This window comes from Mastigoproctus giganteus, chromosome 1, assembly GCF_048544385.1.
Source record: "Mastigoproctus giganteus isolate SK-2022 chromosome 1, ASM4854438v1, whole genome shotgun sequence".
Classification (NCBI taxonomy): Eukaryota; Metazoa; Arthropoda; class Arachnida; order Uropygi; family Thelyphonidae; genus Mastigoproctus; species Mastigoproctus giganteus.
Window position 1 is genome coordinate 8,060,185 of NC_143575.1, and position 15,780 is coordinate 8,075,964.

General features: G+C 37.4%; 1 protein-coding gene across 1 annotated transcript in view; it reads right to left on the minus strand.

Moving 5' to 3' along the window:
• LOC150090530 (proton-coupled amino acid transporter 1) overlaps nt 1-15,780 on the minus strand; it is a 144,817-nt gene that overhangs the window by 41,134 nt on the left and 87,903 nt on the right. Inside the window, exons 8-9 of the mRNA XM_090378337.1 lie at nt 15,375-15,389; nt 3,784-4,037 (exon numbers count right to left, since the gene is read on the minus strand). Of these exons, the coding sequence (XP_090234463.1) occupies nt 3,784-4,037; nt 15,375-15,389 (269 nt within the window). The remainder of the gene's footprint in view (nt 1-3,783; nt 4,038-15,374; nt 15,390-15,780) is intronic.

Genomic DNA, 15,780 nt, shown 5'->3' on the forward strand with positions numbered 1-15,780 from the left:
AGCTATATGTCAACTAGAAAAAGTCCTCTTTATCAAGAACAATAATTATGCTTTTCTTCCTCAGAGTAAACTGAGTGTATGCCATACCACTGCTTGTTTTTCTGGATATTTTTATATACAAGATGATGCAATATCACGCCACTTTTACTTGAAGATGTAACAGTGCACTGATATAACATAATTGTACCTACATAGGTACAATTAAGGAAATATTAAACTTTAAGATGGTGATGCAATTTATGTGGCTGCAACTGTATATTAATAAAGAAATATCAATTTATTATTGTTAAAAAATAATCAAATTTCAGAGTTTATTACAACAAACAAAAGTGTAAGATAATGATGTGATCTCTCCCCTGTATGCTTCAACATTTATATAAACAGAATTCTAAAATCAGGTATAAAGAATGCTAAAATTAAATACTGTTTATATGCAGATGACCAAGTTATGATTGCTACATGAGAAGATGAACTTCAAATTGCAGTAAATCACTTGACCAAAATGGCTTAAGAAATATAAAATGAAACAAAGATCAAACAAACAAACAAATAAACAAACAAATGAAATAAAAATAATTACATAAATAAGTCATGATATTAATGGAAATAGTTAATTATATTTTAATATTTAATGCGATGGATGAGCTTCATGGCAATTTATTAGCTTATCAATATTAGGTTTAATATCTGTAAGTAGAAGTCTTAAATCGCCACGTTTAACAACATCCAGACAATTTCTTTGTTTTGTCAGCAATTGAGATACAGCACCGAAACCGGTTTTGACTAGATATGATGTTGGAAAAGAAATAAATAATTTTTTTTACAATTCCCCACAATGCAGGATAATGGTCAGGGATTTTCTTTTGTAACCAAAATTCCTGATATGAATTTTGAAATTTTGGCTTCAGTTAAACTTCATTTTGTAACTCACATCAATTCTTCTTCTACAAAACGTTCACCATAGTCATTATTTAAAAAAGGATTTATAACCCAATCTGGAATTTTCAAATTAAGGAGATCTTCGAATCTTTTCTGCATATCTTTGTACAACATTTTTTGATGATTACAAAAAGTTAGTAGAGTTTCATCAGCTATTTTTTCTCTTTTCTCTATTTCCAACAGATTTGGAAATTGATACAATTCACGTCGTCCTACATTGCGCATAAAAAGCTTTATTTTGAAATAAATGCTCAAATTTGAGTTTTCGCCTTAATAAGAGTTACATCTCGTCCTTGTAAATGTAAGTTCATTGAGTTGAATCTAGTAAATAAATCTGCAAGATAAGCAATATCAGTTTTCATTTTCTTGAGGTCATTACTAAGGTCGTTGTTCCTATCTTCAAAAAACTTGACAACAGTATCAAAGAGTTCATAAAATCTGTTGAGACAGTTGCCTTTTGACAGCCACCGAACCTCGGAGTGAAATAGCAATAGTTTAAAATCTTCACTGTTTTGATCACAAAACTTTTGAAATATACAATCATTCAAAGAATGTGCTTTAATTTTTTGTTTATAGCAGTAATAACAGTTTGTAGAGAATTGTGCAGTTGATCACCAAATTTTTTCGCAACTAAATGCTGACGGTGAATGACACAATGAACAGTAATAATATTTATCAAAGCATTTTTTAAATAAGCCATAAAACCCTTGTAACGGCCAATCATTGTTGGTACTCCATCTTCCCCCTGTCGTCCCCCTTTCATGCCTAATGCCCCCAGGGGTGATATCGCCCACTTTGAGAAGCACTGCTCTAGATTATAACCCTATATGAAGAAGAAACTACAGACAACTAAGAAGATGGAGTGAGCAATCTCATCTGGAGAGCTAGGAAGAGGCTTTCTGAAGCCTAACCCTAAACGGCTAAAAAAAAAAAGAAAATAAAAATGTAAATATAAAGTGACTTTTTAAAATTTTCCAAACTGCACAATGTGAATGGGAAAGCTTACAAATAACGGGCAGTATAGGAATAAAAAATGACTAATTTCTTAAAATTTAAACTAATTCTCAATTAGAAAGATACAAAAAGAAAAGAAAAATGAAAATTACAGATGGATAATATGAATAAAAGTAAATAAATGAATAAAAGTAATGAAAAAATACATATTTGTTTCAGTATACAACAAACATATACATAATATATCACAGAGACAGCAAAATAACTTTTGATTAGAACCATTTACAGCATCTAAAATGGACAGAAGTGCTTTCAAAATTTTTTCAATGGTTGGGATGAGTTTTAATTGTTTGATTTAATGGGAAGGTTACTGGTTTCATTTTATAGCTTCTTAAAACAACAAATTATTAAACATCTAAATCGATTTGGACTAGCTGATATTAATGAAAAGCATAGTTTTACCTGGGAATTACACTACTTTCAGACAATGTTGCTGAAAGATTAGCTTGATATCTGTTTAAAAGACAGGACTCTGCAATGCCAGTGACTTTAAGACTTACAGATCCTCATCACAGAATGTGTGTGTGGGGGGGGGATTTCTCTAGTACACTGTCAAACAGCAGGATAACATTCGTAGTTTAAAATTAGCGGAACATTCAGATAACTAAAAAAGGAGTTCATTGTACTGTGAGACAAGATTATAGCATTTTCCTGTGCAACTTAGCTCTGCAGGCCAAATAAACACAAAAGATTATGTAGTCCTGTGCTTTACACTAATCCAATATTTTTTTGGCAATAAGTGGTTGGAAATGACAACTAGAGATTGTAGTTTTAATATACTGAAGCACAGAGAAAGACTGAATGCAGGTAGGATAACAAATATGTTGGTAATATTTTTGGATAAAACAAGCCATTTTGTTTTAAAACAGAGAATATTCTTGGAACTTCACTATGGATTGATTGCCAGATTTCCATTATTGTGCCTCATTATTTCTATTTATTTTTTTTTTTTCTTTTGATCAGTTGCATATATTTCAAACATTCTTAATTCAACAATGATGATAAGACAGACTAACTATCACAAAATTCTTTAGTTATCATTTTTGCAAAATGACTTTTCTACATTTGTTTTTTTTTTTTTTTTTTTTTTTTTTTGTCGGCTGGCATATTATTATTATTATTATGTAGTAGTAATAGTGGCATATGATGTAAGAAATCAAGTGTATGAGCTTATGCAGCATCAGCCAAAAAAAAAAAAAAAAATCATACCATTCCCTCCAAATGCCTGTCCAGTTCCTCCTTAAATTTATTCAACCTATCAATTTCCACGACGACAGATGTAAGTTTGTTCCAGCAATTAACCACCTGCTGGCTAAAGGCAAATTTCCGCACATCTATTCTACATCTGCCTTTTCTTAATTTGAATTTATGCTCCCTTAGGTTCGTAATCTGAACAGGTGGAAGGATCCCATCAGAATTCAGCGTGCTCAACCCATTTAAGGCCATTCAATGTACATTAAACAAAAATTGATATTTTAGTTAACTATGAAAAAAATGCCTCATAACAAGATTTAATCAAGTATTCTGTTTTCTAATATGAAAAAATTAGGTTCTTGCTCCAAATAACAGTATATGATAAGTTATTGAAATTGTTTATACTGATGTTGAATTTAGTTATATGGAATTATTCATTCTAAGAGAATTTTTAATATCTTACTATAACATTTCAGTTGAAGCCACACGTTCAAGTTTTTCTCAAGTCATATTTAAAGATTCGCATAAGTTTGATAGCTTGGATAGTTCCTGCAATAAATTGAGCTGCACAAAAATATCTACAAGAGGAACACACACATTTCCTTACTTGTAATTAAACTATAATATAATACTCACCACAGATATTCCTTCAAAAGCATATACTGCTGTACCAAAATACAAGGGAAGCTTTGATAAGGATGCTGTTGCAGGTCTTTCTGTTACTGAAGGCAAACCTTGAACCAGAATATATAAAACTAGAACCAAACCAACAGACTGCAGTACATTTGCTATTGTTGATGGAAATGACAGCTTCCTCAAACTCCGAATGAAGTTAAAGAGAATCATAAGGGGTAGGAATACTCCAAGCCAACCCTGAACACTTAATGGTTCTTTACAAGTAATATTCTTTACAATCTAATGGATAAAAAAAACAAAAAAAAAGGTTCATTATTGAACTGAGAAATGAAAACTTTGTTTATAAAATTTACTTGAAACTTTCAGAAGTGCTGATAATATATTATATGAGGATAAAGCAGTAGCATAAGTAAAATTAAAAGAATATACATAATAATCAAAAGTATACTGTGTGAAAAACATATGGGATGAATACTCAAAATTTTAAAAGGTTCATTGAGTTCAAAGAGTGGAAAATCTTAAACCTATTTCATATCAACAAGGCATGTTTAATATACTATACTGCTCGACACAATTAATAGAATAATATGTTTTTCATGAATATTTTATTGTGAACAGTCGCCAAAGGCAAATATTTGACATAACAGGCATCCTGACATGCAAATTCCAAGTATCCAACAGAAATCAGTCAACCTATAGAGCTACACATTATATAAATTATTCATGCTATAAAAACACAGGTTGTGACCACATCATTTCATTCCTGCTTTTAGCCTGCTCGAAGGGATAGCCACATCTTGAATACTCACAATGGCAAGTAATCATCGTTTAAATCAGGATTGGGCAACCGCAAGCTAACTCTGAACCAACGTGCGTATGCTGGCCTGCATTCATTTTCAAAATATATAAAATAAACAGCCCGCCGTTTATTATATATATTTTTGAATCAATGGAATTTCTGATGTAAATTTAGAAAATGCTCTGCACACTGCTACAACAAATATCAATTCACTTATAAAAATAAACAGTATCAAATCTCTCTTTAAATATTGTAAAAATAAAATATTGCAATTTTTGTTATTGGAATTGTATTTGTATTTTGTTACTATAATTGTATTTTTGAAATTTTATCTTGAACTTGTTTTTCATTTTTCTTATTAATAAAATTAATTATATATACATGTATGCATAAATTTTACAATAAATAACCTAAAAATTGTGGAAAGTTAAGAAAAAAAATTGGCTCGTGTGAACCTCACAGGCTATTTGGCCCATCATTTATAAAGATTGCCCACCCCTGGTTTAGATGATTCTTTGAGATGGTAGGCCGTTACAGAACTTGAAGTTGGGCAATTGCAGGCAGAGATGGTGCATTGCTTTAAAATGTCATGCAGTCATCTCAGCACTATGGAACCAGGAACCATTACAAGAAGAGCTAGTCAAGGTTACCCGAGAGCTACGTCAATCAAAACAGACCACTGTCTGGCTATAACAGCAAGACAGAACCCCGAAATGTCCTGTCACCAACTGTCTCTTGAGGTTGCTGCAACCACAGTTAAACATTTCCAACTGGACTGTGTTACGAAGGCTTAATTCAAGTGGATTCTATACAAGGAAGACAGTGGTTCGCATCCCATTAACCCCAAACCACTGACAGAACTCATCGAAACTGAAGCCATGAACATGTGACCCAGAGTGCTGGCAAATGGGGTACAAATGTTCTCTGATGAATCCCATTTTAGCCTACAAACAGATTCTAGATGTTATTTCATCTGGAAACAACGAATGTGGTACCATCCCTCCAATATCAGAGAAAGGAACACTTATGGTGGAGGAGGTGTTCTTATGTGGGGTGGAATGATGATCAAGCCACACCCCCTTCATGTTTTTGATTGTGGTACCATAACTGCATAGAGATCCCGAGAACAGATCCTTGAACCCTATGTGCGACATTTTAGGGGTGTGGTTGACCCAGATTTTCTTTTCATGCACAACAATACCACTGCACATAAAGCTCAAGTGGTGGAGGAATATTTTGAAACTGAAGATTCCCAACGACTGCCGTGGCCAGCACAATCACCAGACTTAAATCCAACTGAAAATGGGTGGGACACTATTTGGCATCACATTGCATGCTGACAGCAAACTCCTTGGTCACTTGGTGAGCTAAGGCCTGTGCTAGAAGAGCAATGGGATATTTTGCCACAGAACCTTATAGACATCCTTATATCGAGCATCATTCTTTACTACCAGCAGTGAATGACACAATAGCGAAACTACATGATAAAAAACCGTGCAAACCAAGAGATGACTGTATATATAATTTGTCAGGCATGTTTAGTCGTTGGAGGGGATCTTACACCGTATTAATGTCATGTGACATTCAGAATGGCAAGTCACATTCGTAATGTGACTTTTTGGTAATTCTTATACAACCCCTATAAATGCCTCTTATACCTGTTGAAGTTTCTCGCTCTCTCCTCATTTCATCATTATTCCATGATGAAATGAGGTTAATTTTGTCAAGCAGTGTAAATAATATTGCACTAATGTCAATGCTTCGGATCCAACTTCGAGTATTCATTATCAAGACAAAATTTAAAAGGTCATTGGTCTCTAATGAGTTGCAAATAAATATAGCAATATGATACTATTCTATTACTCTTATACTAATTCTGATGTTTCGAGCACTATAGTAGGCAATATTTTGTACTTCAATAAATAATCTGCAAACAGCTGTTCACGATATACTCATCACACAGGTTTGTTAAGCTGTGGATGTGCTGACTTATTTTGTCACCAATGCTAGGGTTCTTTTAACCTCTTTTATCCTAGCATAACTGGATAAGGTTAAAAGTTCCCAAACTTCTTTGGTTCATGCCACCCTTAGTGACCAAGTAATTTTTTCACGGCGCCACTGGGCCAAAAGAAATACCTAACACAGTGGTTTTTGCCCTTTTAATAATCCGATTCTCTGTGTGCATATATCTTTCTATATATTAAAATAATTTTCCTCCTAGTATAATATTAAAAAAAATATATGTTATATGATAGTTATTATAATGATATAATTATAAACAAGATTACAATTCATAATGCAAATTATATATACAGTCATCTCTTGGTTTGCACGGTTTTTTATCGTGTAGTTTCGCTATTGTGTGGTCAGGTATTTACTACCAAAATTTTAGATTTTAGATTGCGCAGTGAGTTTCGCTACCTGCGTGATTTTTGTTTACGAAGCTTCAAAAATAGGAACGAAGAGCAGATTTTGAAATTGTATTTATGTTTTTTACATGACTGAAGATTTCATTGAAGCAGAAATACACTTCACCATAATGATGTAGAATCCCACAGAATTCCAGCTGTCGGTATTACTGAAAATGTATTAAGATTAAGTTTACTACCCATTTATAATTAGATGCACTAACAGAAAAGCCCAATAAACCTGAAAGTGCAAATTGTTTTTATTGTTTTAGCATTAGCATTAGCAGAGGCATTTGATGCAAGAAAGCAAGCTTATGCAGCATCAGCCAAAAAAAAAAAACCCACTTCCACTTCACCCCTCTGTTCGTTCAAAATACCTGTCCAGCTGAGCCTTAAACTTATTTAGGCTATCAACTTCCACTACAAGGGATGGAAGTCTGTTCCACCAACCAACCACCCGCTGGCTAAAGGCAAATTTCTGCACGTCTATCCTACATCTGTCTTTCCTCAATTTGAATTTATACCCTCTCAGGTGATTATTCTGAGCTAGAGGAAGAATTCCATCTGCATTGAGCATGCTCAAACCATTCAAGGCTTTATACACCTCTATCAGATCACCTCGCTGGTGCCTAGTCTCCAGACACTGTAATTTGCAAAACTTAAGCCTTTCTTCGTAAGAGCACCCCTTTGTTCCATTCACTAATCTTGTTGCCCTTCTCTGTACTCGTTCCAGCAGCTCTACATCCTTCTTGAAATGAGGCCTCCAGACCTGTATACAGTACTCTAGGTGTGGCCTGACCATTGCCTTATACAAGGGAATAATCACCTCCTTATCCCTGCTGGAAAAATTCCTGTATATCATTGACAATACTCCATGAGCTACTCTTGCTGCCCATCTGCACTTCTCAGAGAACTTCATATCTGCCTGCACAACCACCCCCAAGTCCCTTTCATTCTCTACCACTGTCAGTGTAGTACCACAGAGTTGATACGTTGCTCTGGGGTTGCTGTTTCCCATGTGTAGTACTTTACATTTGTCAATGTTAAACTTCATTTGCCACCTCTCAGCCCATCTGCTCAATCTTTCCAGATCCTGTTGCAGCAGCAGCATAGTGTCAGTAGTGTCCTTGACAACCCTGCCAACCTTTGTATTGTCTGCAAACTTGGACATTAAGCTTGACATACCATCATCAATATCATTTATAAATACAGAAAACAATAATGGACCCAACACTGAGCCCTGAGGGACTCCACTAATAACATTAGTCCACGATGAGCAGTGTCCATTGATTACTTTATGGTTGTGACCTCCAGAAATGTGCTTTAGAAAAATATAACAAAGAGTTCAAAACTGATTCTTATAACCAAACAGCAATAAACTGTGGTGTGCTTGTCCGGTTATTTTTGAAACAACTTCCTCATTCGGGAATCCCCTTCATCAGTTATCCTATGTTAGCTCTTCAGACAGAATCTTTTTCTGGTTCGCACAACATAAAGTGTTTTAATCGGTAAGCATTACTTTTGCTGATTTAATATTTCTTGTCTATATAATATATGTCTTTAATTAGTGCCTAAAATGAAGAAAGCTACAACAAAATAAATTTTAAATTTAGAGGAAAAATTAAAACTCATTAAGGAATTAGAAAATTCCGAAAAGGTTGTGACATTGGACAAGAAATACAGCATAAATGAATCTAGCATTCAATGAATTAGGGAAAATGCTGAGAAAATTAAAAGTTCGGTTATCTGTTCCACATCATTGGCTGCAAAAAGCACTACAAAAGTGAGAAATCTGTTAATAGAGAAAACTGAAAAATTACTTTCTTTCTGGATAGATCTTAATCAAAACAGAATGTCTCTTAGTTCAAATATTATTCATGGCAAAGCTCTGCAAATTTTTAATCGCTTACAAGAAGAAGCCGGTCCATCCAATGTAGACATCTTTCAGACCAATAAGGGTTTGTTTGAAAATTTTAAATCAAAGTCTTCCCAATCTAAAATTAACGGGTGAAGTAGCCAGTGCAGATACGGAAGCTGCTTCTTTGTATCCAAAAACTTTCAAGGATGTTATTACAACTGAGGGCTATCTAGCAAGTAAAGTATTTAATGCTGATGAGACTGGCTTATCTCGGAAGCGTATGCCAAGCCGAACATTCATTTCAAAAGAAGAGAAAACCGCCCCAGGTTTCAAAGCTGCAAAAGATGGGTAAACATTTTTGTTATGTGGCAATGCAGAGGGGGACTCTAAGTGTAAACCGCTGCTAATATACAGGGTGATTCACTACCAGTGCGACAAACTTGCAGGAGGTGTAGGGGGCACAAAGACGAATCGGAATCACATAGCATTGCAGGGTCCAAAATGCCTTCGTCATGCGGTAGAGAACGTTGAACGGGAGGTCGCGTGAACAGCGATCCCGCCGGAAGTCAGCATTTGCGAACCGTTTCTGTTGAAGAAACCAAGTAGCAAAAGTCCTCCGGAGGGGATAATCCGCAGGCTCCAATGTTTGGACGCGTTGCAGATGGTATGAAACTCATTTGGTTTGTTGACAGTATCCTCCATACAGTGGATTCGGAAATACCCAATCATTGGCCTATCGCTCGAGTACTCGTACTTGGATCGCCTTCTGCAAGACGTAGGACATTCTCCTCATTGTCTGGTGTCCTTGTCGTTTGCTCTCGATTCATGGTACCTCTTGTGAAACAACCAGTCTCACGTAACCTTCTGTGCACACATGCGAAAATCGTATGATGAGGAGCACGCCTGTGCGGGAAACGTTCCTGGTACAAGCGCAGAGCAGCGTGCCCATTACAGTCTGCAGCTCCATACGCGAGGTGCATGTCGGCCAGTTCAACGTTTGAATACTCGTCCATCCTACTGCCTCAGGAACTGGTTTGCAAATGCTGACTTCCAGCGGGATCGCTGTTCACGCAACCTCCCGTTCAACGTCCTCTACCGCATGACAAAGGCATTTCGGACCCTGCAATGCTATGTGATTCCGATTCGTCTTTGTGCCCCCTACACCTCCTGCAAATTTGTCGCACTGGTAGTGAATCACCCTGTATATGCCAGAAAATCCTCGTGCTTTTAAAGGAATATCAAAAAGCTCCTTACCAGTTCATTGGAAATCAAGCAAAAAAGCCTGGATGACAGCTAAAATCTTCGAGAATTGGTTTTTTTTAAATTGCTTTTGCGTTGAAACAAAAAGATATTGCCTGAAGAAGAACACAGAATTCAAAATCCTGCTCATTCTTGATAATGTGCCCAGTCATCCTGCACATTTGTCTGATCTGCACCCAAATGTGAAAGTTACATTTCTTCAAGGATAATACAAGTTCGTTAATTCAGCTGATGGACAAAGGTGTTATAGCTTCCTTTAAATTTTATTACCTAAGAAGATCTTTTTTACAATTGGTAGAAGCTACTGATGGAATAGGCAGTCTTTCAATTCGAGATTATTGGAGGAATTATAACATTCTTGATGTTAAGCCAACCACCGAGGGGGGCAAGCCAGCCTCAGTAGATGCCGGTCCCAAGCCTGGATAAATGGTGAGGGCTGGCATCAGGAAGGGCATCCGGCTGTAAAAAAACTATGCCAAAACAAAAGAAAATGATAGAATGATGGAAAATAGATGTGGAATGGCTAGGGCGTACCCCATAAGCAATGCGCAGTCATGTCGGCCAGAAACTGTGAGAAAAGGGTCAGGGCTACCGAACAAAAGACAGGTTTGGTTAAAGAAGTTAGTCCAGCTAAAGAAGAAGAAGAAGAGGATGAAAAGTGTTAGAATAGGAACAGTAGAGAGATTGTGGATTTGATGCAAAGAAGAAGAGAGAAGATCCTATGCGTACAAGAGACAAGGTGGAAAGGAAATAAAGCAAAAGAGTTTGGTGAAGGGTACAAGTTGTTCTTTAGGGGAGCGGATGAGAGAGGAAGAAATGGAGTAGGTATTGTAGTTGATAAGGAGTTAAAAGATGGAGTGTGTGAGGTTAATAGAAGGAGTGATAGGATTATGAGCATCAAACTGGAAGTGGGTGGACACTTGACCACAACATTATGTGTGTATGCCCCGCAAATAGGATGCAGGGAAGAAGAAAAGGACAGTTTTTGGATGGTAATGGATCAAGTGGTCATGGCAATACCTGAGAAAGAGAGGTTGATTGTTGGGGGGGTGATTTAAATGGACATTTAGGAAGAAGCAAGAGAGAGGAAGGTGGAGTACTGGGGAAAGAAATAGAGAAGGGGAGAGGATAGTAGCACATGCAGTGGCATTCGACCTGGCAATAGTTAACATCTACTTTGAAAAGAAAGAAAGCCAGCTGATAACATACAAGAGTGGGGAAAGGACAAGTCAGATTGACTATATCATGTGCCGTAGGAGGCATCAAAAGGAAATGAGGAAAAGCAAGGTGATAAACGGAGAAAGTGTGTCTGCACAACATAGATTGCCTGTGGTCGATTGGGAGGTTGCAGTGGACAAAAGTAGGAAATATTTAAGACAGAGGGAGAAAAGGATAAAATGGTGGAGACTGAAAGAGGAGGATTTGAAGGAGTTTAGGGAAAAGGTGCTAAAAGGAATAAAGTTACTGAAAGATGTGCAAGAGTGGTGGAAGTTAAATAGTTGTATCATAAGGAAAGTTGGAGAAGAGTTGTTGGGGAAAACATCAGGAAAGGGGATGCCGGAGGGAAAGGAGGCTTGGTGGTGGAACGAGGAAGTGCAATCAGTGATAAAACAAAAGGAGATGAAGAAAAGATTCGATTTAACCATCTTTTCTTCATCTCCTTCATTGATGAGAATAGCCAAAGCAAGAGACAAGGCTTCAAAGGAATTCTCATCAATAAAACAGATAAAAGATGAGAGGGGAGTGGTTATACATATTAAATGAGGGAAACTCAAGAGCATTATGCGAGGATGGAGAGCCGAATGAAAGAGTAGTGGAAGGCATAAGCAGGAAAGAAGTGAAAAGCGCACTCAGAAAAATGAAGAGGGTAAAAGCAGTAGGTGTTGGTCAGATACCAGCAGAGGTATGGCGAAGTCTGGGAGAAGAAGGGATCGATATCCTATGGGACTTTATGGAAAAACTGTGGCAGCAGGAAAGGACACGCAATGAGTGGAGGGAAAGTATACTTGTGCCAATCTATAAAGGAAAGGATGATGTGCAGGAATGTGGGAACTACAGGGGAATAAAGTTAATGTCTCATTCGATGAAGATCTGAGAAAGAATTGTGGAAGGAAGGATAAGGCAGGAGACAGAAATAGGAGAGGAACAGTTTGGTTTCATGCCGGGAAGAGGAACAACAGATGCGGTCTTTGCTTTAAGGCAGGTGATGGAAAGATACCGGGAGATGCAAGTAGAGTTGCACATGGTGTTCATAAACCTGGAAAAAGCATATTATAGAGTGCCCAGACAAGAGGTATGGAGATGCATGAGGGAGAAGGGTGCATCAGAAAAGTAGTAGTAGTAGTAGTAGTAGCGGCATGTGATGCGAGAAAGCAAGTGTATGAGCTTATGCAGCATCAGCCAAAAAAAAAAAAAAAAAAAAATCATACAATTCCCTCCAAATGCCTGTCCAGTTCCTCCTTAAATTTATTTAACCTATCAACTTCCACAACGACAGATGGAAGTTTATTCCAGCAATTAACCACCCGTTGGCTAAAGGCAAATTTCCGCACATCAATTCTACATCTGTCTTTTCTTAATTTGAATTTATGCCCCCTTAGGTTCGTAATCTGACCAAGTGGAAGGATCCCATCAGAATTCAGCGTGCTGAACCCATTCAAGGCCTTATACACCTCAATCAGATCACCACACAGGTGTCTAGTCTCCGGCCACTGCAATTTCTCAGAACTTAAGCCTCTCTTGGTAAGAGGATTCCTTCATTCCCCTCACCAATCTTGTTGCCCTTCTCTGTACATGCTCAAGCAAATCTCTATCCTTCCTAAAATTAGGCTTCCAGACCTGTATGCAGTACTCAAGGCGTGGCCTGACCATTGCCTTATACAGAGGGACAATCACCTCCTTTTCCCTGATAGCAAAATTCCTATATATCATTGACAAAACCCCATGACCTGCCTTGGCAGCCTGTCTGCATTGCTCACAAAACTTCATATCTGACTGCACAATTACTCCCAGGTCTTTTTCATTTTCTACCACCTTAAGTGTAGTACTACACAGTTGGTATGTTTCTCTGGGGTTACTTCAACTCATATGCAGTACTTTGCATTTGTCAAGGTTAAACTTCAGTTGCCACTTCTTAGCCCATCTCCCCAAATTATCTAGATCCTGTTGCAGTAGCACAGTGCCATTACTGTCATTAACAACACTGCTAACCTTTGTATCATCTGCAAACTTCGACACCAAGCCTGATATACCTTCATCAATATCATTGATAAATATACAAAACAACAGAGGACCCAACACCGAACCCTGTGGGACTCCACTAATAACATTAGTCCATGAAGAGCAGCACCCATTAATTACCACCCTCTGTCTTCTCCCACTCAACCATCCTTTTATCCATTGTAGCAACTTACCCTTAATACCATTCTGCTCCAATTTGTACAATAGTCTTCCATGCACAACAGTGTCAAAAGCTTTCCTGAAACCCAAATATATGATATCAAAATTATTTTCCGCATCCAGTTCCTTTGTAACCACATCATAATATCCTATCAAATTTGTCAGATAAGACTTTCCCTTAACAAACCCATGCTGTGTCTGAATTATTGCTGCAGTCTTGTCCAGATGATCCTACAATGCATCTTTAACCAGCAACTCCATTATTTTACCCAGAACAGAAGTTAAACTAACTGGTCTGTAATTACTCGTGTCACCTTTCGATCCCCTCCTTTGTGAATTGGGGATATATTTGCACATCTCCAGTCCGTCCGGACCTCCCCTGAGTCGAAGGATGCTCTCGTAATTATGGCTAAGGGTTTGCTTAGTTGCTTTGCCGCCTCCTTTAATATAACTGGATAGATCCCATCCACCCCAGGTGCTTTTCTTATGTTTAACTTCAACAATTTCTCCTCCACTTTGCTCTCAGTTATTACAAAATCATTAAGCACCCTGCTACAATTTTATAACCTTCTGCCATTTTCAAACCTTAATAACTCCTTATGTGTGAATGTAGATGCAAAATACTCATTTAGTTTGTTTGCTATCTGAGCAGGATCATCAACAGTCGAACCATCAATATCCAGTGGACCAATCAGATTCATCCCCTTCCTTTTAGCGTTTATATAAGTAAAGAAATCCTTGCTGTTTTTCTTAGCATCTTTTGCCAAAGATTTCTCATAATCTGCCTTCGCTTGCCTAACCTACTTTGTGACCTGATTACAGACTAGCTTATATCTGCCATGGGCTTCTGATTCGCTTGATAATTTATATGCATCCCATGCATTTTTCTTCTCTGTCACGAATCTCATTAGTTCATTTGATAACCATTTAGGCTTAAACCTTGAACAATATTTCTTAATAGGTATGAAACTTTTAGTAGCTTCCACGATTAATTCCTTGAATGTTTCCCACTTAAAATTTGCTGTTGGTAACATCGTCAGTTGATCCTACTGTACAGAATTTAAAAACTGTCTGAGACTACTGTACTCACCTTTACGGAAGCAAAAACCCTTCCCTTTACCCCTGATGGTAATTATATCTTTAAGTAAATCCCACATCAGTACACTGTGATCACTGCCACCTAGTGGTTCCTTTATCTGCAAATTCTTAATACACGAATGATCACTGCTGATAACCAGATCAGGAGTATTACCCTCTCTGGTTGCCTCTTAAACTTGCTGTGGTAGAAAAGAATCATCCAATAAATCCACAAAAGTCTCACTAGTGTGTGCTTGACCAACCCACAAGTTCCAGTCAATATCTGGGAAGTTAAAATCCCCCATTATAAGACATTCTGATTTACTAGCCCACTATTTCTCTGTACAATTGTTCAATGTACTCATTCGAGTCATTAGGCCTATAACACACTCCTACTCTTATTTTTGTTTTCACAGTGCTTATGTCACACCAAACTGACTCAACAGTGCACTGTTCATCTATATCAACTGGATGCACTTCTTTTGATTTTATGTTTTTCTTAATTAACAGCATAACACCTTCTCCCTTCCTATCCTGTCTATTCTTTCTGTACACATTGTACTCCCCAAATTCCAGTTCTGCATTCCTTATATGTGTGACACATCTCTGCTATCCCAACAATATCCGCCTTTGATGTCTTGACCAACACTTCAAATTCATCAAATTTATTTACTATACTTCTAGCATTGGTATACATGCAAGTATACATGTACCTATCCTTATTATTAGTTACCCTAACACATCCCATACACCCACCTGTTTCACGCTGACTGCCATCAGTTCCCGAAACCCCCAGTACCCCTCGCTCCAGGTCGCTACTTATTCTAATAGAAGTTGTGCAAGAATCACTTTCACCTCTGCCTGCGGCTACTTTTAACCTTTTAGTCTGTGAATCCCCCCCAAGCTAGCAGTTTTTTGACCCACCTACCACTGCCTCGATAGCATCAGCAAATATTCTTGCACCCTTTCTATTTAAGTGTATCCCATCCCTGTAGAAGCAGTCTCTCCCGTTAAGAAGCACAGACCACGCTGAAAAAAATTCTACCCCTTGAGCCTTGCACATTCCCTCCAGGGCCGAATTGATTGACAAGGCTCTCATCATGTATTCCCTCCTATTGTATGTGGGCAGAATTGCTGACACTTTCAAATTTAACACTGACTCACGACTTTTTTGGAACATTGACCTGTACTTGTTA